Source organism: Vigna unguiculata, chromosome 5 (assembly GCF_037176805.1).
Source record: "Vigna unguiculata cultivar grain cowpea cultivar isolate G323 ecotype 2 chromosome 5, ASM3717680v1, whole genome shotgun sequence".
NCBI classification, from domain to species: Eukaryota; Viridiplantae; Streptophyta; class Magnoliopsida; order Fabales; family Fabaceae; genus Vigna; species Vigna unguiculata.
The window spans coordinates 52,771,161-52,796,167 of record NC_140796.1 but is presented as its reverse complement, the minus strand read 5'-3'; the positions used below and the strand labels follow the sequence as shown (position 1 = coordinate 52,796,167).

Sequence of the window (25,007 nt, the reverse complement as noted above, 5' to 3'; positions counted from 1 at the left end):
TTTGGCTTAATCTACTCTAAATTGATTCTATTTGCCTAAATCATACAAGACTATCAAGCGATAGCTAACTAATGATCTTTTTGTATTTTATAAATCTTATGTTTTAATCAATACTTATTTATCCAAGTATTAAATGCGTTTTCATGTCCCTCTATACATATTGTAATTTAGAAGAATATGTTAACACGCTTATAAGACACATGACTCTCAATTTATATATTTACTATAATTAATTTAAATATTTGTTTCATATAAAAAAATTATCTTCTAAAATAATTAAGATCTTCTTAAAATATGAAAAACTAAATATTATAATAAAAATATAAAATGGACAACCTTATAATTACAAAATTTAACTCTCTGATTGAAAAATAAAATTAGTAAATTACATAAAAAAATAAATATTACTTTCCCATTAAAAAAATGAAATAGTCACATGGTGACTCACTTAAATTAAAGTTGTCATTTGAGAACTTTTATTTAAAAATAAATAAAAACAAAACTGTCTTTGATAAAAACGATTTCGATTCTATGATCCTATCCTTGTCACGACTTGTTAATAATAATAAGGAAAAAAATATTTATTGTTCATAATGAAATCGTGCAAACCATAAGACTTATTCATCTGTATTTGTAATAGTTTATTAAAAATACCCACGTGAACGGTGCAAAAACCCAAACATTGACTTTAACATATCAGTGTCCATTCTGAAATTTAAGGAAAAAAAATCAAAGTTGTTCGTGCATCTAAAAAACTTTTTTCTATCAACAATAATATTAAAGATTCATATATATATATATATATATATATATATTGTTAATAAAGAAAAATCTCTATATGTTGATCGGCGATGTTATGTGAGGTCCGATTTAGTTTTATAGGTTAACTTCATAATAATTCTATTATGAACAACTATATATTAATAATTAAATTTTGACAATTTTTTTATTATTTTTGGTGATATTTTTTAATTAATTTAAAAATAAAAAAAATAAAAAATCATTTGTTATTAAAAAATCATTTCCCTTCTATTATATCATACAGAGCTTGTAACCTTTATTTTAGACTTGTATTTGGTAATAAGCGACATAAATCCCTCGACAGCGTTACAACTTACAAGGTAAAAGGATATATGGAGCTAGATAATCTTATTTATCTATTTTGGAAATATTTTCAAAAAATACCCACGTGGACGGTGCAAAAACCTAAACCTTGAAAACACGTGAACGGCACAGATATCAGTCTACACGGCAACACAATTTTACAATTTTTTGAATCGCTGTACAGGATTCTGCTGCATGTGATAAACTCTATATATAGCGGCTCATTCAGAGGCCAAAGATGTGAACAATTTGTATTTTGAAGAGAATGGCTAACACACAAGCTTTCATGCAGCTCCGTGCCCTAAGCACCCCGGTCAGAGCTTGGCCACACCGGGAAATGAAGAGCACCAAACCAAACCACATTGTTTGCAAGGCACAGAACCAGGATGTCCAAGACAGTGATCCCACCACTCTCAGCCTTCTCTCTCGGAGATTGGCCCTCGGCACTGCCCTCATCGGTGGTGCTGCTGTTGCTGGCACTAAGACCTCACCTGCTGATGCTACTATTGCAAAACGCTCTCTGGAGAAACCTAGTATTTTACTCTTCATCACTTCTTTAATCACTCAACATTTGCATGTTTCTTTTAACGTCTTAGTTTTAATTTCATACCTCGGATATCAAAAATGAATGTCAATCTTACTGTCTATATGTGGTATGTTGTTGGAAGTCTACTAGAAATAATTTCAGTATCTTCGAAATGTTTATTATCTATAACATAAAATATTGTTTTACTGTATCAGTACTGCATTAAGCAGAATCAGAGTGTGGTAATAACTGAACATGGCATGTAATGAGTTTATTGTGTTGGGTACTGTAGCAGTTAGCGTATTACCAGCAGTAAGTACTGAGGAATATCCTGCATCGGTTGTGGAATCTCTGTCACTCAATCGAAGCAGTTTTCCCGAGGGCTTCGTTTTCGGGACAGCGTCCGCGGCTTACCAGGTATATGCACTCCATAAAACATACATATGCTTTTGTTACACTTTATTCTATTTATCGTACAAACAAAATGTTTCTTTCATGTAACTCAAATTTATCATACGTAAATGTTTCTAAATATATAAATTAGAGATCACATCACTTTTCTTATTCTTATGAGAAGTTAACCTTTGAGATTTCAACCTAAACTCACATGATTTTGTAATGTTCATAATATGTACCTACAGTACGAAGGTGCGGCATATGAATATGGAAGAAAACCAAGTGTATGGGATAACTTCACCCATAGATATCCAGGTTTTTCTCTCTTTCTATCTCTAACATTCTAACATTATATCAGGAGAAGGGAAAATACTTTCTTTGATTTTATTTTATTTCTATTTTAATTGTTTGTTGTGAATATCTATTCTAAAAACGCCAAGAAACGAGGAAAATTATAATGTATAATTGGATATTGTATGAGAAAAATTAAAGGAAATAACAAAAATTCTATTTGAACTAAAACAATTTTTATTTATTATAATTTAAAAAACAAAAGAATGTGTTTTAAAGATTTTTAGAAGTTATATTATTATATATTTAAAACTTAAGAAAAACATTTGTAATAACTTGCAGAGAAGATAGATGATAGAAGCAATGGAGATGTAGCAGTTGACGAATATCATCGTTACGTGGTAAAGTCCAAATTCTTAACGATCCTAACATAGAGTAGTCACTGATCTTTGTCCTTCAAAACAATTAATTAAATTTTTATGTTGTTTCGTATTTATATATAACAGGAAGATGTTCAGATAATGAAGGATATGAATCTGGATGCATACAGATTCTCCGTCTCGTGGTCTAGAATAATACCAAGTGAGATCAAAGTTGATGAACTATATATTATTGTATTTGTTATTATTGGTGTTGGAACTTTCACTGTTAGTGATTTGAATATTTTCTTAAAAATCATTGATATATAGATGGAAAGGTGGGTGACAACGAGGAGGGTGTAAACCAAGAAGGAATCGATTATTACAATGACCTCATCGATAATCTAATAGCCAACGGTGAATATCCACGATTTCCTCTCCTTGTTTTTCTTCATTAAAATTTACATTTTAAAGTATTTTCTTAAGTAAACGACAATAATCATGTTTTACATATTAACGTGGCAGGTCTAGAACCCTATATCACACTGTTTCACTGGGATACTCCCCAAGCCTTACAAGAAGAGTACGGAGGTTTCTTATCTCATCAGATTGTGTAAGTTATTCAAAATTTATCTTTTATTCAACAAGAGTTATTTAGTATTAATAAGTTACTCATTTAAAAATAAATTTTGTTGTATTTTTGATTTCAGGGATGATTTTAAAGACTTCGCAAAAGTTTGTTTCAAATACTTCGGAGACAGGGTGAAACATTGGATTACTCTGAATGAACCATGGTCTTATAGTAATAATGGTTATGCAGAGGGGATTCATGCACCAGGTCGATGCTCTGAATGGCAAAATTCAACTTGCCTTGGCGGTGATTCAGGAACAGAACCATATATAGTTACACATAATCTACTACTTTCTCATGCAGCTGCTGTAGATGTGTACAGGAATCAATTCAAGGTTTCTTTTTTTCTTTTGTCAGAACTTTTAAATCTTCATATTTATTAGATTTGTGAGGGTTCAAGTACTCGGGTATTTCTCTTTCACTAAATTAACGTTTGAAACACTTTACCCACAGGAAAATCAAAATGGAGAGATAGGTATAACACTTATTTCTACTTGGTTCGAGCCATATTCAGATACTGCAGAAGACATAGCCGCCGCCAAGCGAGCACTTGACTTCATGTTTGGATGGTAAGTGTTTAACTCTGCATCAGAATATCATCATTCTCTAGAGAAATGATTATATATAGATATTGAAGAGAATGTAATAATGATTACAGGTACATGGAGCCATTGACATCAGGAAGATATCCAGAGAACATGCGTATCTTAGTTGGTAAAAGATTACCAGAGTTCAGTGCAGAAGAATCAACACTTCTTGCTGGTTCACTTGATTTTCTTGGATTAAACTATTACACAAGCAAGTATGCAGCTAATCGACCCAAAGTTGAACCTAGTCCAACATCTAAAGCCGAACCTAGTTATACTACTGATGCAAATGTCGTTTATCTAAGTCAGAATTTCCCTATCTTTCAATTATGTAAATTATATATATATATATATATTCAATTTCTTTATATCTCATTTTACTTTTGTTTTCATTGACCAGATGGCCGCAATGGTATTCCGGTCGGTACACCGGTATGTATATGATTATGTCAAATTTTAAGTTCTTATTATTATTATTATTTTATTTTATTTTATATAACTTCATATTTATATTTGCAGACCGCTTCTGATTGGTTATATGTATGTCCCAAAGGAATTAAAGACTTGTTGCTCTATACCAAAGAAACCTACAAGAATCCAGTGATTTATATAACTGAAAATGGTAATTATACAAAAACAAACAATCTTGATTATCTTTGAAATATAGTCTAAAGAATTTTCTTTTAGCATACTGATGTATATTGATTTAAATTCATAGGTAGAGGTAACGATGTGAATGATGAACCACAGACACTTGAGGAAGCTCTTCTTGACATTTATCGAATCGATTATTACTATCGTCATCTTTATTATCTACTCTCAGCAATCGGGTAATGATTTTGCTTATTTTTAAATATTTTAATCATTATTATTTGTAAATCTAATTTTAAATTTCTTTTGTTAACTTTATAAGGGATGGTGTGAACGTACAAGGATATTTTGCATGGTCGTTGTTAGATAATTTTGAATGGAAGAATGGTTATTTAGTTGGATTCGGACTAAACTATGTGGACAGAAATGATGATTTGAAGCGATATGCCAAACTCTCTGCACAATGGTTTAAGAATTTTCTCCAAAAGCCACAACCAAAGCCAAATCTCAAGGCATAAGACATGTTACAATACTGTGAAAACTCTCTTATGTGATGTTGCTTATTTAATAGCTTTCAATAAGTGCGTGTTTTTGTTAAACTTTTTATTAATGAAATGTACCTTTCAATAAATTTAGTAATAAATTCCCACCTTGTTGTTCTTTATCAGAGAAGAAAATATTTCCATTTAATTATTATTTTCTATCATTTTTTACTATAAAAAAAATCATAGACTATATTGTGGTGCCACTTGTTGCTCAATCACAATCTGTTGTTGTGGTTCGATCTAATAATACTCTTGTTGTGAATTAATCTTTTTCTTTTAATAATTTAGATGTTTTAATGGTAGTGTGCTAGTGAAGTCAAATTCTTTGGATGTTCTATCTTTTTTGGAAGATGTCACTCTTGTAGTAAATAGTTTGCAAGACTTATAACAACTTGATTCATATTATAATAATTACGAGACAATTCTTCACTTTTTGACATTTAAAAGAGCTCGTCTTGTGAAAAAAGTTCAAATTAGACTATAAATGGGTTAATATGATTCATAAGAGAGAAGATTCTAATACTGAAATAGATTATGAGTCGGTTCAAATCACCAAAAAATCCTACATGAATAGATTACCAAAAAAAGTTAATATTAAATCTTTCAAAACATATACTTCTAGTAAAACACTAAATCATTTTGTATTGTTCTGGCTTTTTTGTATTTCTGGGTCTTTTTGACCAGTTATTTGTAAAAATGGGTCATTTGAATTTTTTTTGGAAAACAGGGTTAAGTCGTTATGGGGAAGGATGACATTGAAGATGAAGTGGTCCTCCCCTCGACCGGTTTAAATTTTTTTTTAAAATAACAAAGTCGTCATGCGAAAATACAATTTCTAGAAATGTGAAGATGAAATCATCGTTGGGGATGCCGGTTTCGCTTCATTATATTTCTGATTTTAAAATTATGACTCTTGCATAGGTTACACTCCCATAGAGTAATTGAACCATTCATAATAGCCACACATATACACATATACAGTTAAGCATTCTTCATCCCATATACAAGCTCTTGAAGCGACACTTCAAGGACACAATGCATATTAATGCCTTGGCTCAACACACACTCATCAATGCTGGAGGGGTGTTAGAGAAAACAGTTTTCCCTGACAAATTTTCCATGGAAATGTCAGCTGTTATATATAAAAGTTAGGTTTTTCCCGAGCAGGCACTACCTGCTGATTTGCTTAAGAGGTGGTGATAACAGAACATTCTTTTCACTCCTTATCATTGTATTGGTTAAAACCGGCATCCCCAACGACGACTTCATCTTCACATTTCCAGAAATCGTATTTCTGCCTAACGACTTTGTTTTTTTTTTAAAAAAAAAATTAAAATCGACCGAGGGGAGGACGACTTCACCTTCAATGTCGTCCTCCCCCATAACGACTTAACCCTGTTTTTCAAAAAAAATTCAAACAACCTATTTTTACAAATAACCGGTCAAAAAGACTAAAAAAAAAAAGCCATATTGTTCTATTTGGGTAGAAGTGACTTCAAGTTTTATTTGATATTACTCATGATATTAACTGGTGACATATTAAACTCGAAATTTATCATATTTTTTATTCAGAAAATCATTGGGTGGATAAGATAATTATCCTTTAGCTTTTTTTTTTATAGGGAACACAATAAGTACTTTTTTATGTATTTATTTAAAATTTTTTTATTAGATGCTGTTTCATAAGGTATGATTTTTTATCGCATGTTTAGTGTGATTTTCCATGTTGTGTTTCTATTTTTCATTTTTATTTTAATAATTTTTTTATGTAATAACCATTATTGTATTTTAGAGTGTTAGTAACACTGAAATGACAAAGTATTAATACATATAGTCTAAGGATTCTTTTAATAAATCTGAATTTAATTTAATTTATTTTATTTTTTAATATTTTAGTTTGAGTTTATAATTGTTTTTTAAAACAAAATAATTGTAGGTTGAGTTAAATTATATATTTTTTATAATGTATAATAATTTCAACAGAAAGTATTATATTATTGTTGTTTTTTATAATATAGAAGTGTTTTTATGAAAATAGTTTTTAAAAGGAAAGATAAATTTTTGAGAAAACATTACTAGGAATAAAGTTGAGTGGTTTGAAAAATAAGTCGTTGGTAGTAAATTTATTTGTAATTATCTTACTAATTTCACCGGTAACTTTTTAAATTTAATTATCTTTTAAAATAATTATTAATAACAAAAAGTTGTTCACAAAATAAATAAAAATTATCTTTTATTATAAAAAATTTATATTTACTTTTATTATTAAAATTTTATTATTATTAGAAAAAGTAAACACTTAAAAGTTGTTCACAAAATAAATAAAAATTATCTTTTATTATAAAAAATTTATATTTACTTTTATTATTAAAATTTTATTATTATTAGAAAAAGTAAAAACTTATTTTGTAATGCATATATTATGTAGTATAAATAAACTTGAAGATTGTAGCATTTCAAAATAATTTCTTAAATTTTAGTCTAATCTACAATTTATTCTTCAAAAGTAAACTTCTAAAGAAGACGTTCTCAATATTAAAGAGTACATGAACTTATGTTAAGAAAGTACTGATATTCTTTTAAATTTTATTGTAGAGCATAAAAATGTTATTAAAGTTTGAATAATATTTTTTTTATTTTTTAAGAATAAATTGAAGAGTTGTGCATGTTCAAAGTGTGTCACGTGTTCAAAGTGTTCATTCAAGAGTTGTTACGTGTCTAAAGTGTTTCTTCAATTGATACATAATACCTAGGACTAAGTAAAGTATTTTGTATTTTCATTGTTTTAAAGTATGAGCGTTAAAAAAATTGGTTTTCATATAGATAAAACTTAAATAACCATCAAATTTTAAAACTTGAAAAAAGATTATAATATTCATCATCACTTTTTTACTTACTTGTTCACTTACTATTAATTAATATAGACAACTAATTTATCAATATCACATTTAATAATAATTAGTTAAAAATTTCAATTTTAATATTTTATTGTTAATGCTATTAATTATTGAAATTAAAAAAATTATTAACTATCTTTGAACTATGTAAATTTTTGACAAAATGTACATTTTATTTTAATTGAATGACTTTTTTTAATGATCATCATCAAAATAACATTACAAAATAATATGAAAAAAAATACATTTTTTCACACAATATAATTATTTTTTTATTTTTTTTTATTTTTTTATCTACAAAGAATAAATAAATTATAAAAGAACACTTAAGGGATGCTCTAACACTTTTACAAAAAATACACAACTAGTTGAGAGAGATAGAAAAACGTGACAACATGGTCATACAAAATAAGAGTCACCGAAACAAACATAAGTTATTATAACAAAGAACAAATCTCTTCTACTAGCCCACAAAATATTATCAATTCTAAGACATAGTTATAACCTTGACAAACAAATGATAGGCAGTGGCTATCCAAGTAAAAATTAACCACCTAACTAGCAAAACCTTTGAAAGGTTGGTGTTTGCAACATCGTTGCTTGCAGTTGAAGTGTCTCTTCTGCCTATTAGCACTAAGTATCATAGGTGTGAACTGTTAGGAACAAGGCAATAAAGGAAAGAATAAAGGAGAGAAAAATAGACACAGAGAATTTAACGTGGTTCGACTACAATGTGTATGCCTACGTCCACGACTACACTAGGAAGTATTTGTATTTTTTGGTGTATCTTAAAGCTTTACACAGAGTCTCTTATATAGTAAAATAGAGAACCACATCTCACTATTCTAAGCGATGTGGGACTAAATCAAGCACCATAATTCTAACAATTCTCCCACTTGGGGTTTGATTTACATTACCACCTAGTGTAGTGCCTTCATCATCAATTTTCTCGAAGGCCAGTTGAGGCAATGCAAAGCCTCAACTTAGTTGTTGTGACAGTCTTGGTCAACATATCAGCTGGATTCTCTGCACCTGGAATCTTCAACAAAATCAAATCTCCATCATTTATCAAGTTTCTGATAAAATGATACTTCAATTCAATGTGTTTGCATCTGGAGTGAAGAATTGGATTTTTAGCAAGACAAATGGCACTTTGACTGTCACTGAACAATGAAGGTTCATCTTGCCCTTTTCCTAATTCTTTTAGAAGATTCTTCAACCATATCATCTCTTTTGCTGTTTCTGAGATAGCTATATATTCAGCTTCAGTGGTTGAAAGGGAGACTCTTCCTTGAAGTTTGGACTTCCAACTGATAGCTGTGCCACCCAATGTAAAAATATAACCTGTTGTGCTCTTTCTACCATCCAAATCACCTCCCAAATCTTTAGATCTATCCCTGGAAATTCTCATACCAAGAATTTGCTTGGCTGGACCAAGATCCTTCATTTCAAAATTTTCTGACAATTGTTTCTTCAACCTGTCAATTTCTGTCATATTAGCACCAGCAATCAACATGTCATCAACATACAAGGCAAGAATGATATAACTATGAACATATTTCTTCACATAACAACAATGATCTTCTTCACATCTATGAAATCCTGAGTTTCTCATAAACTCATTAAACTTCTTATACCATTGTCGCGGTGCTTGTTTCAACCTATACAAACTTTTATGAAGCTTGCATACAAGATTCTCTTTGCCTTGTACTTCAAAACCTTTTGGTTGTGCCATAAAGATTTCTTCCTCAAGATCTCCATGTAGGAATGTCGTTTTCACATCTAACTGCTCCAGATGAAGATTTTCTGCAGCTACTATACTCAAGATAACTCTGATGGTAGTCATCTTGACAACAAGAGAGAAAATTTCTGTGAAGTCAATTCCTTGTCTCTATTGGAACCCTTTCACTACAAGTCTGGCCTTATATCGTTTGTTGTCATCTGGTTCTTCTTTTAACCGATAGACCCACCTGTTTTGCAAAACCTTCTTTCCTTCTGGAAGCTTGGTTAAAGACCATGTCTTATTCTTCTGAAGAGACTTTATCTCATCTTCCATTGCTAGCTCCCACTTAATAGATTCACCTCCCTGCATAGCCTCAGCAAAATGCTCTGGCTCACCAGCATCAGTCAACAACAAGTAATGCAATGAAGGGGAGTACCTTTGTGGTGCTACAATGGTTCTGCTAGACCTTCTAGTCGGTAATTCAGGAGTTACTGACTCTACTATCTGTTCAGGTTCTGACCCAAACTCTGACTCGGGCTCTGACTCAGGCTCTACTTCTGTATTCTGCCTTCTGTTGGCTACATCACTTTCTGAAACTTCTTCTAATGATACCTGCTCTGGCCTTTTATTTGCATTTGCAAATTCTGCAGTCCTGTCCTTATAGAACATGTTTTCATTAAAAGTAACATTTCTACTTCTGATAATTTTCTTGTTTTGGTCATCCCAAAACCTGTAGCCATACATGTCAGATCCATAGCCAATGAAATAGCATCGCTTTGCCTTAGGGTCCAATTTATCTCTACTATTAGAGTTCAACAAAATATATGAAGCACAACCAAAAACTTTCAGATGTGAAAGATTTACCTCATTTCCAGACCATACTTCTTCAGGTAACTGATAGCCTAAAGGAACTGATGGTCCTCTGTTTATGAGATAGGCTGTTGTGCTTATTGCATCTGCCCAAAATACCTTGGGTAATCCTGACTGGATTCTCATACATCTTGCTCTCTCATTCAAGGTTCTATTCATTCTTTCTGCCACACCGTTTTGTTCTGGTGTTCCTGGAACCGTCTTGATCATTCTGATCCCATTCTTTGAACAAAACTCCTTGAATTGATTACTGTCATATTCTCCACCATTATCAGACTTCAAACATTTAATCTTTAAACCTGTTTGAGTCTCAACCTCCTGTTTCCACCTTTTAAACACAGAAAACACATCAGATTTATTTTTAAGAAAATAAACCCATACCTTTCTTGTAGAGTCATCAATGAAGGTAACGTAATAGTGTGAACCTCCAAGAGATTTCACTGGAGCTGGCCCCCAAACATCTGTATGCACTAGTGCTAGTCTTTCAACTTTAGACGACTTACTTGTTTTGGAGAAGCTAACCTTTTTCTGCTTTCCAAAGATACAATGTTCGCAAGGTCCAACGTCAACATGCTTCAAGTTAGGTATTTTACCTTTTGAGACCATGAGCTTCATTCCTTTCTCACTCATATGCCCAAGTCTCTGATGCCACAAAGAGGAACTGTTGCCAACTTCTGCAACTGATATCATATCCTCATCTGCAATCATGTAAAGAGATCCTCGCTTCTTTCCACGAGCAACAACAAGATTACCTTTCATTACTTTCCAGTGTCCATCTCCAAAGGTGGTGTAATGCCCCTCATCATCCAACTGCCCTATAGATATTAAGTTTCTCTTTAAGGCTGGAATATGTCTGACATTCTTCAAAGTCCACACACTTCCATTAGAGGTTCTGATATTGATATCATCTCTTCCTATAATATCAAGAGATTTTTCATCTGCAAGGTAGACCTTCCCAAACTTTCCTGGAACATAGTTAGATAATAGTTCTAAAGAAGGTGTAGTATGAAATGACGCACCTGAGTCCATAATCCATGAATCAATAGAACTATCTAGACTACATAATAGTGCATCTTCAATTTCATCAGTTGCTGCATTTGTTGATTGATCACTATCTTGCCTCTTGTTGTTGTTCTTCCTTGGAGCCCTACATTGATTTGTAAAGTGACCCCTTTTCTGACAATTCCAACAAGTGATATCATTCCGGTATTTTGGTTTTGATTTCTCTCTAGACTTTGATCTGCCTCGGCCTTGATTACGACCTTTCTGGCTACTTCTTCCTCTAGTTTCAGTACTCAATGCTGAACCGGAACTAGAACTGGAAGATTCCCCTGAACTTTTTCTGCGAACATCTTCGCTTAAGATCAGGTCACGGATGTTATCAAGCTTCAACTTACTATTACTTGCAGAATTACTAACTGCAGTAACAGTTGCACTCCAACTTTTCGGAAGAGATGATAATAAAATTAATGCTTTCACCTCATCATCAAATGTTATCTACACTGATGTCAACTGCGCAATAATTGTATTGAATTCACTAATATGATTAGTAATCGAGTTACCTTCACCCATTTTTAGGTTGACTAGTCTGCGAATCAAATACACTTTATTGGCTGCAGATGGCTTCTCATACATATTTGACAATGCCTTCATCAAATCTACGGTTGTGTTCTCGTTCATGATGTTGAACGCAACATTCTTGGCTAATGTCAATCGGATCACACCGAGTGTTTGCCGATCTAACAAATCCCATTCCACCTGCTCCATGTCAGTTGGCTTCTGCCCTGTTAAGGGTAGATACAACTTCTTCTGATACAGGTAGTCCTCTATCTGCATCTTCCAGAACCCGAAGTCACTGCCATCAAACTTCTCAATCCTCACCTTCCCTTCTTCCAATGCCATTGCTCTTGCTGCTTTGACGAAAGCTCCTGCTGCGGCTTTTGACCAAAGCTCCTGCTGCGGCTTTTGACCAAAGCTCCTGCTGCGGCTTTTGACCAAAGCTCCTGCTGCGGCTTTTGACCAAAGCTCCTGCTGCCTTTGACGAAAGCTCCTGCTGCGGCTTTTGACCAAAGCTCCTGCTGCGGCTTTTGACCAAAGCTCCTGCTGCCTTTGACCAAGGCTCCTGCTGCCTTTGACCAAAGCTCCCACTACTTCTCTAAACTGAGATCCCCAAGAAGAAAAATAGAAACCAAATCTTTTCTGATGTGGAAGATCAGACAATGCTGCAACCACAGAGCATACTAAGAAAAATGGCTCTTGATACCAATTGTTAGGAACAAGGCAATAAAGGAAAGAATAAAGGAGAGAAAAATAGACACAGAGAATTTAACGTGGTTCGGCTATAATGTGTATGCCTACGTCCACGACTACACTAGGAAGTATTTGTATTTTTTGGTGTATCTTAAAGCTTTACACAGAGTCTCTTATATAGTAAAATAGAGAACCACATCTCACTATTCTTCCAAGATGACAACATAATCATGAATAACTTTATGTAAGATATCAACACAAAACGATATGGCCTTTGAAAGCTTTGTCAATCATTGTCATCTCGTTAGCCACTTTAAACCCTCTTATGGAGTTGCAAGTTGTATGTCCATACCACAATATAATTATTTATATTAAAAACATGTGACTAAAAATTTAATTTTGATTTAATTATTGATAAATAAATTTAAAATAACAAATATATGTGATTTTTTTTATAAATATAATTATTTTAAATTATGAAATTATTTTTATTATATTAGTCATAATAATAAAATATATAAGCTTTTAGTGTATATTAACTTGAGCCCTCCTGATCAAGATACGCTAGCTACTGATAACAAGACTTTAATATTTTTTATGTTGTACAAAATAAAGTGAAAATAAATGAGTTTAATTAAATCGTGTTGGAACGTTTTGACTTGGTGACTAGGAAATATTATCCTCTTCTTATCTAGATAGTGTCACATTTAAAAATTGTATTTTCCCATATGGAGGATCGAATCTCAGTCTCCGATCTCGACTTTTGGACTGTGATGATGAAATTTAAATATTTTTTGAGTTTGGGTAATTTCGAAAAAAATAATTGTTTAAGATTCTTATATTGAATTATTAGATTAGGGTTTCATGTAAAATTTTCCAATTGAAATATACAGATATAATATAATATTTAAAAGTTTAGATCTTAAATAAGATAATGAATTCTAAAATGAAAATAAATGTTTTTTCATCTTAAAATATATAAAAGATTAATAAGTGTACGAGTCTTATTTGAATTTACACTAAAGTAAAAGCTATAAAGATATTTTACTTAAAACTAATATAAAGATAATTTTAGATCTGTAAAATTCAAATTGGTTTTCTTACGAAACATGGATCTGGATTTAATTCCAATCCATATTTTTTTTATTTAGATTCAATTTCAATTATTTAAACTTGATAAAAAAAATTAAAATAGTGCTTTAGGATATAATCATAACAATTATAAATTGAAGATAAATATTTATACACAACAGTATAATCTAAATCACGTATCTAATGTACCTGATCACACATATAATTCATATAAAACTCAATTCAGCTTAAGCTAAAAATATATCGAAAAATTATCATCTAAAAAATTAAGTATCTCTTAAAATATGAAAAAAGTAAATATTATATTAAAAATATAAAATGGACAAGCTTATAATTATAAAAATTAATTCTCTGATTAAAAAATATATAAATCACATAAAAAAAAGAAAAATTACTCTCCCATTAAAAAAAAGAAGAAATAGTCACATGGTAACTTCACTTCAATTAAAGTTGTCATATGAGGACTTCTATTTAAAAAATAAATAAAAACAACACTGTCTTGATAAAAACAATGTTGATTCTATGATCATATCTCTTATCACGACTTGTTAATAAAAAAGATAAAAAAGTTTAAGAACTTATTGTTCATAAGGAACTCGTGCACACCTAAAAGACTTATTCATCAGTATTCGTGATATCTTTTTTAAGAATAGCCACGTGAACGGTGCAAAAACCTAAACATTGAGATTTGTAGACTTTAACATAACTGAGTCCATTCTGATATTTTAAGAAAAAAAAAATCAAAGTTGTTCGTAGTTTGTGCACTGACTTTTTCTATCAATAATATATATATATATATATATATATATATATATATATATATATATATATATATATATATATATATATATATATATATATATATATATAATTTACATATTATAAAAGTAACTATAAATCTAACCAAACATACACAAAATTTTATAACTGCTAGACAATAATGTAATAATGTTTCTAAAAATACTCTCTAGCATCGATCTCCTTAACGAGAGTACTATAATACGTTAAAGATCACTCCTGATAAATAATGTCCTACCATTATGAGACACTAACTGACAATTATAACATTTGCAATGTATATTATATTGGAACCTAAATTATAGGTACAGTAAGTAAAATTTGTTAAGTAAAGTTTAAAAGGAAACCGGATCTTAAACGAGAGAAGAAGATATTAAAATTATAATATTCTAAGCTTCTACTATTTTATTTTGGATGAATGATTTGAGGGTGAGGAAAAAGAAAAAGATAAAAAGGATTAGAGGATAAAGTTTGTGTGATTTCATTTTTAAGGGATCTGGAAGTGATTTTTAAATGGATTAGAGAAAGAAATTTGTGAGAGTTTGTGACTGAATTGACATTAAAAAAAACTTTTAATAAATAATAAAATTAGATTATTAAAATGTCCTTATTGTTAAAAGTAAGTAATATAAAATAATATATAAATAACTTAGAATTAATTTTTAAAATTTTATTGAATGATTGAAATTATAAAAAAAATTATTTATAAAAAAATAAACAACACAATATAATTGGTATGAAAAATAAATTTAACATTTACCTATTGAATGTTTATGTAGAAAATAATTTATTGATGTTTTCTATTTTATTTTCTTTTTAATTGTAATTTTATAAGTAACACAAGTTAAAAATTAAATTGTTTAAAAACCACATTGAAACCATAATAACCACGTTGAAACATAATGGATCTTAGGTGGTGGAGGAATTGTTCCTTAAAGACCAAGAAATCGTTCCACACAAAGGTGAAATCATTCAAAGAAATGGCGGAATCATTCCAAAACAACAAGCATTCTGTTGGAATGATTCCATCCACGTTGCAGTTGTTCGTCTTCCTGCAACACATAATCTTCCTGGTTCATCTTCTTCCACCATGTTGTTGGAATGGTTCCAACCACAACAAATGTTTTTCCTAGTTTGTCTTCCTCCACCGTTGTTGGAATCTTCCATGGCCACTTCACCATTGTTTTTTTATTTCCACAAAACCACACAATGAAAGACATACAACTAAAAACTCACTTGAAAACGGGTTCGAGATTGTGTGAACACGTGAAATTATTACGAGGGTAGTGCACAAAAAACTAAATATGAAGAGGACAATTTAGTAATTATGCCTCATTCACCTTCTAATCTTACCAACACTAGTGGGATGTCATTTACTACCAATCCTACTAATCCTCGCTCCATGTCCCTTTCCTCACCCCTCACTCCAAAAACAACCACGTATTCACTTTCTAATCGTCTCTTTCCATTTCTCATCAGTAAATTCACCAAAAATAACACAGTTTAAAACAATCTCACTTTTAACCAGATAAAGTAAAAGAGTGGTATTTCCACTCGAACTTCGGTTGAAATTACAAAATAAAAAATTAAGTAGAATTAAATTTGTGTTTAATTCTAACATTTTCTTTTCATTCAAAAGTCACGAAATGTCAATACGAATTTGTTATAAGAAGTCTGAAATCGTGTTATTTATGCATAGTTTCCCATGACAAAATTATGTCATGCAAATATGACTTGTCATTACAAAAAAATCTCTAAATTTGGTATAATTTTAATAATTAAAAATAATTAGTCATTATAATAATCAATTCAAAAATTATTTTAATTATCGAGAATCTTTAATTTATAAATTAGAATTTAAATTGATCACTATGACTAATTATTTTTTATTTTTGAAATTAATCATTATTTAAAAATTTTCTTGTAGTATATTCATATACATAAAATTTATAAAATTTGTTATTTCAATAACTATTATTTAAAATTACATTAATTATTAAAAATTCCGAAAATGTAGTTACAAAAGTATAAACAACTACTATTTTAATCATTTTGTTATCTTTTATTACTAATTTGTTTGACTTCATAGTAAGCATAAGAAGAGTCTAGATCTAGTGCAGGGATATAATTTGTGGAAAATCGAAATTAGAAGTAATAGTAGATCTAGTAACAGATACTAGGTTTTGTGAGCAATCGGAACAGGGAAAATGAGAATGGGTGGGAGCGTTGAACTTTCATCAGATTAATTGAAAAATCATCGGCACCTTTATGTGTTGAACTGACTAGGAATTATTGTAATTCCTCTTAAAAATTCCCTGTTAAAATATAATTTTTGTAGTGTTTAGTGTAGAGATGTAATTTTTTGAAAATCGAAATTAGAAGTAATAGTAGATTTTTTTTTCTTTTTTATAATAAGACTCTTTATATTATTTCATACTAAAACCTACATTCCACTTCGTTTCGTGGCACGCGGAGCTTGTAACTTTTGAGACTTGAATTTAGTTATAAGCAACCTTCAATTCCCTCGTTTGCCTTTGGGTGAATAAATATGGAGTTAGATAATCTTATTTATCCATTTTGGAAATATTTTCGAAAAATACCCACGTGGATGGTGCAAAACCCTAAACTTTGAAAACACGTGAACGGTAACAGACATCAGTCTACACCGGGACACAACTTTTTAATAGCTGTAGAGGGTTCTTCTGCATGTCATAAACTCTATATATAGTGGCTCATTCAGAGGCCAAAGATGTGAACAATTTGTATTCTTTGAGGAGAAGAATGGCTTACACACAAGCTTTCTTGCAGCTCCGTGCCCTAACCACCCCGGTCAGAGCTTGGCCACACCGGGAAGTGAAGAGCACCACACGAAACCACATTGTTTGCAAGGCGGAGAAGGAGGACGTGGAAGAGGGTGACGCCTCCACCCTCAGCCTTCTCTCTCGCAGATTGGCCCTCGGCACTGCCCTCATCGGTGGTGCTGCTGTTGCTGGCACTAAGGCCTCACCTGCAGATGCTGCTATTGCAAAACGCTCTCTGGAGAAACCTAGTATTTTACTCTTCATCACTTCTTTTATCACTCAACATCTGCATGTTTCTTTTTAACGTCTTAGTTCTAATTTCATACCTCGGATATCAAAAATGAATGTCAATCTTACTGTCTATATGTCGTATGTTGTTGGAAGTCTACTAGAAATAATTTCAGTATTTTCGAAATGTTTATTATCTATAGCATAAGATATTATTTTACTGTATCAGTACTGCATTAAGCAGAATCAGAGTGTGGTAATAACTGAACATGGCATGTAATGAGTTTATTGTGTTGGGTACTGTAGCAGTTAGCGTATTACCAGCAGTAAGTACTGAGGAATATCCTGCATCGGTTGTGGAAGCTCTTTCTCTCAATCGAAGCAGTTTTCCCGAGGGCTTTGTTTTCGGGACAGCGTCCGCGGCTTACCAGGTATATGCACTCCATAAAACATACGTATGCTTTTGTTACATTTTATTCTATTTGTCGCATAAATAAATTTTTTTATTTTGTGTAACTAAAATTTATGATACGTAAATGTTTCTCTATATATAAATTAAACATCACATCACTTTATTCTGATGAGAAGTTAAGCTTTGAGATTTCAACCTAAACTCACGTGATTTTGTTATGTTCATAATATGTACCTACAGTACGAAGGAGCGGCATCTGAAGGTGGAAGAAAAGCAAGTGTATGGGATGCATTCACCCATAGATATCCAGGTTTTTCTCTCTTTCTGTCTCTAACATTATATCAAGGAGAGGGGAAAATAATTTCTTTCATTTTACTTTATTTCTGTTTTAATAGTTAGTTGTGAATATCTAATTACTTAAGTGAAAATAAATAAATAAAACGCGAAGGAAAAAGAATAATTAAAAGTAGTATAATTGCACGATGAGAGAAAAGTTATAAGAAATAACAAAACTATTTGAACTAAAACAATTATACAATATAAATTTATAAAAAAAAAAAATTGTTTCTAAGATTTTTAGAGTTTATATTATATATTCTTACTACAAATTTGTAATAACTTGCAGAGCGGATAGATGACAGAAGCAATGGAGATGTAGCAGTTGACGAATATCATCGTTACTTGGTAAAGTCCAATTTCTTAATGATCATAACGTAGAGTAGTCAGTTATCTTGTCCTTCAAAACGATTCATTAAATTTTTATGTTGTTTTTCATTTATATAACAGGAAGATGTTCAGATAATGAAGGATATGAATCTGGATGCATACAGATTCTCCGTCTCGTGGTCTAGAATAATACCAAGTGAGATCAAAGTTGATGAACTATTATTGTGTTTGTTATCATTGTTATGGGATCTTTCATTGTTAATGATTTCAATCTTCTTTTTTCTTAAATTATTGATATATAGATGGAAAAGTGGGCGAAAACGAGGAGGGTGTAAACCAAGAAGGAATCGATTATTACAATGACCTCATCGATAATCTAATAGCCAACGGTGAATATCCACGATTTCCTCTCCTGGTTTTTCTTCATTAAAATTTACATTTGAAAGGAGTTTCTTAAGTAAATGACAATAATCATGTTTTACATATTAACCTCGCAGGTCTAGAACCCTATATCACACTGTTTCACTGGGATACTCCCCAAGCCTTACAAGAAGAGTATGGAGGTTTCTTATCTCATCAGATTGTGTAAGTTATTCAAAACTTATCCTTCATTCAACAAGAGTTACTTACTATTTATTAAGTTACTAATTTTAAAATCTATATTTTGTTGTATTCTTGATTTCAGAGATGATTTTAAAGACTTCGCAAAAGTTTGTTTCAAATACTTCGGAGACAGGGTGAAACATTGGATCACTCTGAATGAACCATGGTCTTATAGTAATGGTGGTTATGCAATTGGGGCCTTTGCACCAGGTCGATGTTCTGAATGGCAAGATCCAACTTGTCTCGGTGGTGATTCAGGAACAGAACCATATATAGTTACACATAATCTCCTACTTTCTCATGCAGCTGCTGTAGATGTGTACAGGAATGAGTTCAAGGTTGTTTTTTTATCAGAACTTTTAAATCTTCAAATTTTATTAGATTTCCACATCGCTACGAGTGTTCAAGTACTTTGGTACAACTCTGTCACTAAATTAACGTTTGAAACACTTTATCCAGGAAAGTCAAAATGGAATGATGGGCATAACAATTATTGCTAATTGGTACGAGCCATATACTGATGCCGCAGAAGATGTAGCCGCTGCGAAACGAGCACTTGACTTCATGTTTGGATGGTAAGTGCTTAACTCTACATAAGTTAGAAACAAACAAAAATAATCTGAATTTGATATTTTGATTTGTGACAATGATTATAGGTACATGGAACCATTGACATCAGGAAAATACCCAGACACTATGCGTAAATTAGTTGGTAAACGATTACCAGAGTTCAGTGCAGAAGAATCAACACTTCTTGCTGGTTCATTTGATTTTCTTGGATTAAACTATTACACCACTAACTATGCTGCGAATCGACCCAAAGTTGAACCTAGTACTACATCCAAAGACGAACCTAGTTATACTACTGATGCAAATGTCACTTATCTAAGTGAGAAATTCTCTATCTTTCAATTATGTAAATTATATATCTTGAATTTCTTAATATCTCATCTTGCTTTTGTTTTCGTTGCTCAGCTGAACGCAATGGTATTCCGGTCGGTACTCCGGTATGTATATGAACATGTCAAATTTTAATATTATTATTATTATTGTTATTTTTATAATTTTATTTCATGTAACTTCATATTTATTTTGCAGACCGCTTCTGATTGGTTATATGTATGTCCCAAAGGATTTAAAGACTTGTTGCTTTATACCAAAGCAACGTACAATAATCCTTTGATTTATATAACTGAAAATGGTAATTATACAAAAAAAAAAGAATTATTATCTTTGAAATATAGTGTAAAGAATTCTCTTTTAACATAGTGACGTTTATTGATTTTAAATCACAGGTAGAGGTAACGATGTGAATGATGAAGCACAGACACTTGAGGAAGCTCTTCTTGACATTTATCGAATCGATTATTATTATCGCCATCTTTATTATCTGCTTTCAGCAATCGGGTAATGGTTTTTCTTTTTGTTTTTCCTTATTTGAATCATTATTTTAAAATCTAATTTGAATTTCTTATGTTAATTTTGTAAGGGAGGGCGTGAATGTACAAGGATATTTTGCATGGTCGCTGTTAGATAATTTTGAGTGGAAGAATGGTTATTCAGTGGGATTTGGACTGAACTATGTTGACAGAAACGATGGTTTGAAGAGATACGCCAAACTCTCTGCACAATGGTTTACGAATTTTCTTAAAAAACCATCACTTCCCAAATGATGAGAGCATCTAAAGCAAACTTCTGTTCAAGACTTTGGAAAGACTCTCTAGTGTGATGTTGCCAGTTTAATGCATTTCAATAAAGTGTGTGCTTGTTAAACTTTTTATCAATGCAGCTTTTAATAAATTTAGTTATAAATTATTTCCTCATTGTTCTTTATCAGAGAAAACATATTTATTTAATTATTCTTATTCGATTTCTGTTAGAAATTCAATTATAAGTTTAAATTTTATATTAAATAAAAATGAAAAAGTTAAGTATTATATAAAAATTAAAATTTTTAAATTATGATTTTTATTAGAAGCCGTGTCAATTACCGAATTTTGACACCTATTCTTTTTTAATTTACAGTTACCCTGACCACAAAAAAAATAGTTTTTCACTTCAGTAATATATGTTTCTGTTGTCTTCAAAACTAAAATCTAATACAATTAAAAAAATATTTTAATAAAAAAATTAAAGAAACAGACCTAGATTTTTAATCACAACTGAAGTCTATTTCCTTTCAATTTCAAAAACCTAAAAGAGCATATTCGATTATATGTTTCGATTCTAAGAACAAATCTAGAAATTAAAAAAATGGGGTCGAAAGAAAATAAAATTTAATATAAAATATATAAATTTATATAAAAATTTAAATAAATCTCTTTAATATATTTAACACAAGTTTTCCTTACATACTCTCTTGAGTTTTATTAAGTTCTGGTGCATTAGGATAAAATTGTTGAATTTTTGCAAAAAAATAAAATTCAAAGGATTTTGAATCAATTATATTATTATCGTTTGTGAATCATTTATAATACTTCACAAGATCGAGGTTCTTATTAATCTAATAATTACGATGCACTGAATAATCAAATATTATTAAAGAAGTATTGAGCACACATTAACATGAACGGTGTAACTAAAGCGTGTTCTAAAGTATATATTCAAAAGTATGAGATGGAATTATAATTTTCACTGCTCAGAACAAGAAGAAATACGTACTATTACTTCCTTCTTTGTTTTTCAATATGGGTTGGGACAACAATATTACTACTATTAATATTTTTATTCTTGCTGATAAAAAAATATACTATTATCATAAATACACATAACAGTTTTTCAAAGAAAATATTGGAGTATAAAAATTAATTAGATATTTAAAAAGCAACTATGATGTAACTATCTCCTTTAGATATAATGTTTATTTTCTTAACTTTTATTAAAATTATTTCTTATAACATATATACCACATCAATTAAAATATATTATTATAAAAAAACCAAAAATATATAAAGTGAATTATAAGAACAATTTATTAATAATATAATAAATATAGCTCAAATATTTTTTAATTTAATAAATTAACGTAAACAAACACACACAAAAAGATAATTGGTGTATACACACGTGTTTTAACCTAATTTATATAAAAAAAAAATGGAAGAGAAAAATCCTAAAAAACTCTCGTTAATGCAAATTATGCTCGCACAAATTACTACCTTTTTTTGTATATAGATTTGAACAATAAGATTAAGACTGATCGAAGTTTCCTATATTAAATAATAAAAACACGCTATAAGCCAATTTAAATTAAATAATAAAAACACACAAGAAGCCAATTTAAATAAATATTATAGAAGAATATCATCAATATTAGTTAAACCTACTCTAATTTAAATAGATATTTAAAATAAATAAAATTAATATTAACTAAGTCGACTTTAACTAAAAAAGTTAAAAATAAATTAAACTAACTTCAATTCAGTTAACACTAAATTAAAATAAATGACAGAAACGTCCATTTAACCTATTTTAACTTAATTAAATATAAATATTAAAATTATAGTATATTACTATGAGTATATATGCTAACTTTAATATAATTAATTTTTCATTTTAATTTAAAATTAAATTTGACTTAATCTAATCTAAATTGATTCTATCTACGTCAATCATACCACTAATACTATTAATTGACAGCTAATTAACAATGTTTTTGTAGTGTATAAATGTTATGCTTTAATATTACTAGTCAATTTACATTTAAGGAACTGACCCAAATATTCAATGCGTTTTCATGTCTATGTACATTGCACATTGTAATTTACAAGAATATGTATTCACCATAAGACACATTGCTCGCAATTTATATATTTACCATAATTAATTTAATTATATTTTTCATACAAAACTCAATTCAGCTTAAGCTTAAAAAATATTTAAAAATTATCATCTCAAAAAACATAAGGACTTCTTCAAATATAAACAGCTAAATATCATTTTAAAAATATAAAATGGACAACCTTATAATTCTAAAATTTAATTGTCTGATTAAAAAAATAATAAATTATATAAACAAAAAAAAATTACACTCCCATTAAAAAAAAACGAAATAGTCACATGGTGACTTCACTTAAAGTTGTCATATGTGAAGACTTCCATTTAAAAAAATTAAAAACAAAACTGTCTTGATTAAAACTATTTCTGCTCTATGATTATGTCCCTTATGACGACTTCTTAATTAAAAAAAATATTAACAACTTATGCTCATAATGAAATCGTGCACCTAAAGGACTTATTTATCCGTATTCGTAATATTTTAGAAAAAATACCCACGTGAACGGTGCAAAAACCCAAACATTTAGATCTGTGTAGACTTTAACATAACTGTCCATGAAATTTAATAAAATAAAAACTTTAACATAGTTCATGAAATTAAATATATATATATATATATATGAACAAATTAGAAAAATAGTTATAAATTTATTGTTAAAAATTTCATGGACAATTATGTTAATATTTTTTTATAATACATTTAGAAAAGAATCTCATTTTTTTATATCAGTAAGAATGTCAATTTGTTTATCACTTTTCAAATTTAAAATTTTTCTTAAGTTATCTAATTATGAAAATAAATTAAATTCATCAATATCCAACAAATTATCATGTTTTAAAGATCATTCAAGGTTAAAACATTTTTCTTTTAAAAGTGTACAATGTAATGATTTTAATTTTGTAATACTAAATTAAAAAAAAAACAAAATATCTTCATATATTTTAAATTATTCAAATCTATTTTGAAGTGTGGTAATTATTTTATCTACGATATACAAAAATTAGTTAATTCTAAATGATATTTTAAGAGATTTTACAATTTCATTCTCAACATTTTCATGCAATTGTTTATTGTTACTTTTCACGAAACATAGGATCTATATTCATTGCAAAGCATTTTACTTGGCATAAATCAATAAATTTTCATTTTCAAATCCACTTTTTGTACTTTTCAACGAATGAAACAAGGAATGTGGATATAACTAATCAGAAAGAAAAAAAATATATACTAACCAGAGATCAGGATAAAAAGATTAATACACAAACGAATTTCAAAGAATGTAATTTTCCAAAACACTAAAAAAACTCTAGGATAGAAGAAATAAAAAAACAAAGATAGACAAAATAAATCATAAAGATATAAAAGAAGAAAATAGAATCAAAATTTACTATAATAAAATAAAGATAACTGAATATTATCTTTATAATTTACTAAAAAAAATAACTCATTAATTATTATGTTTAATACATATAAAAATTAACACACAGTAATAATAATTTAATTAAATTTTATTTCTATACATAAATTTATAATCAATTTAAGAGGAGTATATTAATATTAAAAAAATTGATTTTTTTTCCTTAAACATAATTTTATAATTAATTTAATAAAAAAATATTGATACTAAAACTTTTTTAGGTTTTTTTAGGCATAAAACAAGTATTTTATCTGTTTTACCGTTGAATCATCCTTGTTATGGAAATAGTGAAATGATTTTTTTAAATAAAAATCTATATTGCGTAAAAGAGGGGATACAACTTTAGTCCTTTGCATATACTTATAAAGAAAATTGTCTATATTTTGGTTGGCATATGTTATGTGAGGTACAATCTAGTTTTATAGCTCTTTATAATGATTAT

At 29.6% G+C, this 25,007-nt stretch overlaps 2 protein-coding genes across 4 annotated transcripts; both read left to right on the top strand.

Moving 5' to 3' along the window:
• Window positions 1-1,346: 1,346 nt before the first annotated feature.
• On the top strand, window positions 1,347-5,149 carry LOC114183686 (cyanogenic beta-glucosidase-like). 2 transcript variants are annotated; one of them, XM_028070797.2, is made up of 14 exons: window positions 1,347-1,637; window positions 1,926-2,047; window positions 2,272-2,341; window positions 2,660-2,718; window positions 2,824-2,899; window positions 3,007-3,093; window positions 3,202-3,289; window positions 3,387-3,642; window positions 3,761-3,876; window positions 3,966-4,198; window positions 4,295-4,326; window positions 4,414-4,516; window positions 4,613-4,724; window positions 4,808-5,149. In XM_028070797.2, the coding sequence occupies exons 1-14, from the start codon at window positions 1,370-1,372 to the stop codon at window positions 5,001-5,003; spliced, it is 1,818 nt and encodes a 605-aa protein (XP_027926598.1). In that variant the 5' UTR covers window positions 1,347-1,369; the 3' UTR covers window positions 5,004-5,149. The 2 variants fall into 2 exon arrangements, with proteins under 2 accessions (XP_027926598.1, XP_027926597.1); XM_028070796.2 differs by having other exon boundaries at window positions 1,923-2,047.
• Window positions 5,150-17,399: 12,250 nt separating this feature from the next.
• On the top strand, window positions 17,400-21,185 carry LOC114185962 (beta-glucosidase 24-like). Of its 2 annotated transcripts, none has more exons than XM_085674023.1 (14): window positions 17,400-17,709; window positions 17,999-18,120; window positions 18,342-18,411; window positions 18,727-18,785; window positions 18,888-18,963; window positions 19,070-19,156; window positions 19,265-19,352; window positions 19,453-19,708; window positions 19,830-19,945; window positions 20,027-20,259; window positions 20,346-20,377; window positions 20,469-20,571; window positions 20,666-20,777; window positions 20,860-21,185. In XM_085674023.1, the coding sequence occupies exons 1-14, from the start codon at window positions 17,442-17,444 to the stop codon at window positions 21,041-21,043; spliced, it is 1,806 nt and encodes a 601-aa protein (XP_085530149.1). In that variant the 5' UTR covers window positions 17,400-17,441; the 3' UTR covers window positions 21,044-21,185. The 2 variants fall into 2 exon arrangements, with proteins under 2 accessions (XP_085530149.1, XP_027929754.1); XM_028073953.2 differs by having other exon boundaries at window positions 17,401-17,709; window positions 17,996-18,120.
• Window positions 21,186-25,007: the final 3,822 nt, after the last annotated feature.

What these genes read in the sequence shown, in the direction of transcription:
- LOC114185962 (XM_028073953.2), top strand. Translation starts at nt 17,442, where the DNA reads ATGGCTTACACACAAGCTTTCTTGCAGCTCCGTGCCCTAACCACCCCG. An exon ending in CGATAATCTAATAGCCAACG is followed by an intron (nt 19,157 to 19,264) that starts GTGAATATCCAC and finishes TTAACCTCGCAG; the next exon opens with GTCTAGAACCCTATATCACA. An exon ending in TGCAAATGTCACTTATCTAA is followed by an intron (nt 20,260 to 20,345) that starts GTGAGAAATTCT and finishes TTCGTTGCTCAG; the next exon opens with CTGAACGCAATGGTATTCCG.
- LOC114183686 (XM_028070796.2), top strand. Translation starts at nt 1,370, where the DNA reads ATGGCTAACACACAAGCTTTCATGCAGCTCCGTGCCCTAAGCACCCCG. An exon ending in TGTACAGGAATCAATTCAAG is followed by an intron (nt 3,643 to 3,760) that starts GTTTCTTTTTTT and finishes CTTTACCCACAG; the next exon opens with GAAAATCAAAATGGAGAGAT. An exon ending in CTTGACTTCATGTTTGGATG is followed by an intron (nt 3,877 to 3,965) that starts GTAAGTGTTTAA and finishes TAATGATTACAG; the next exon opens with GTACATGGAGCCATTGACAT.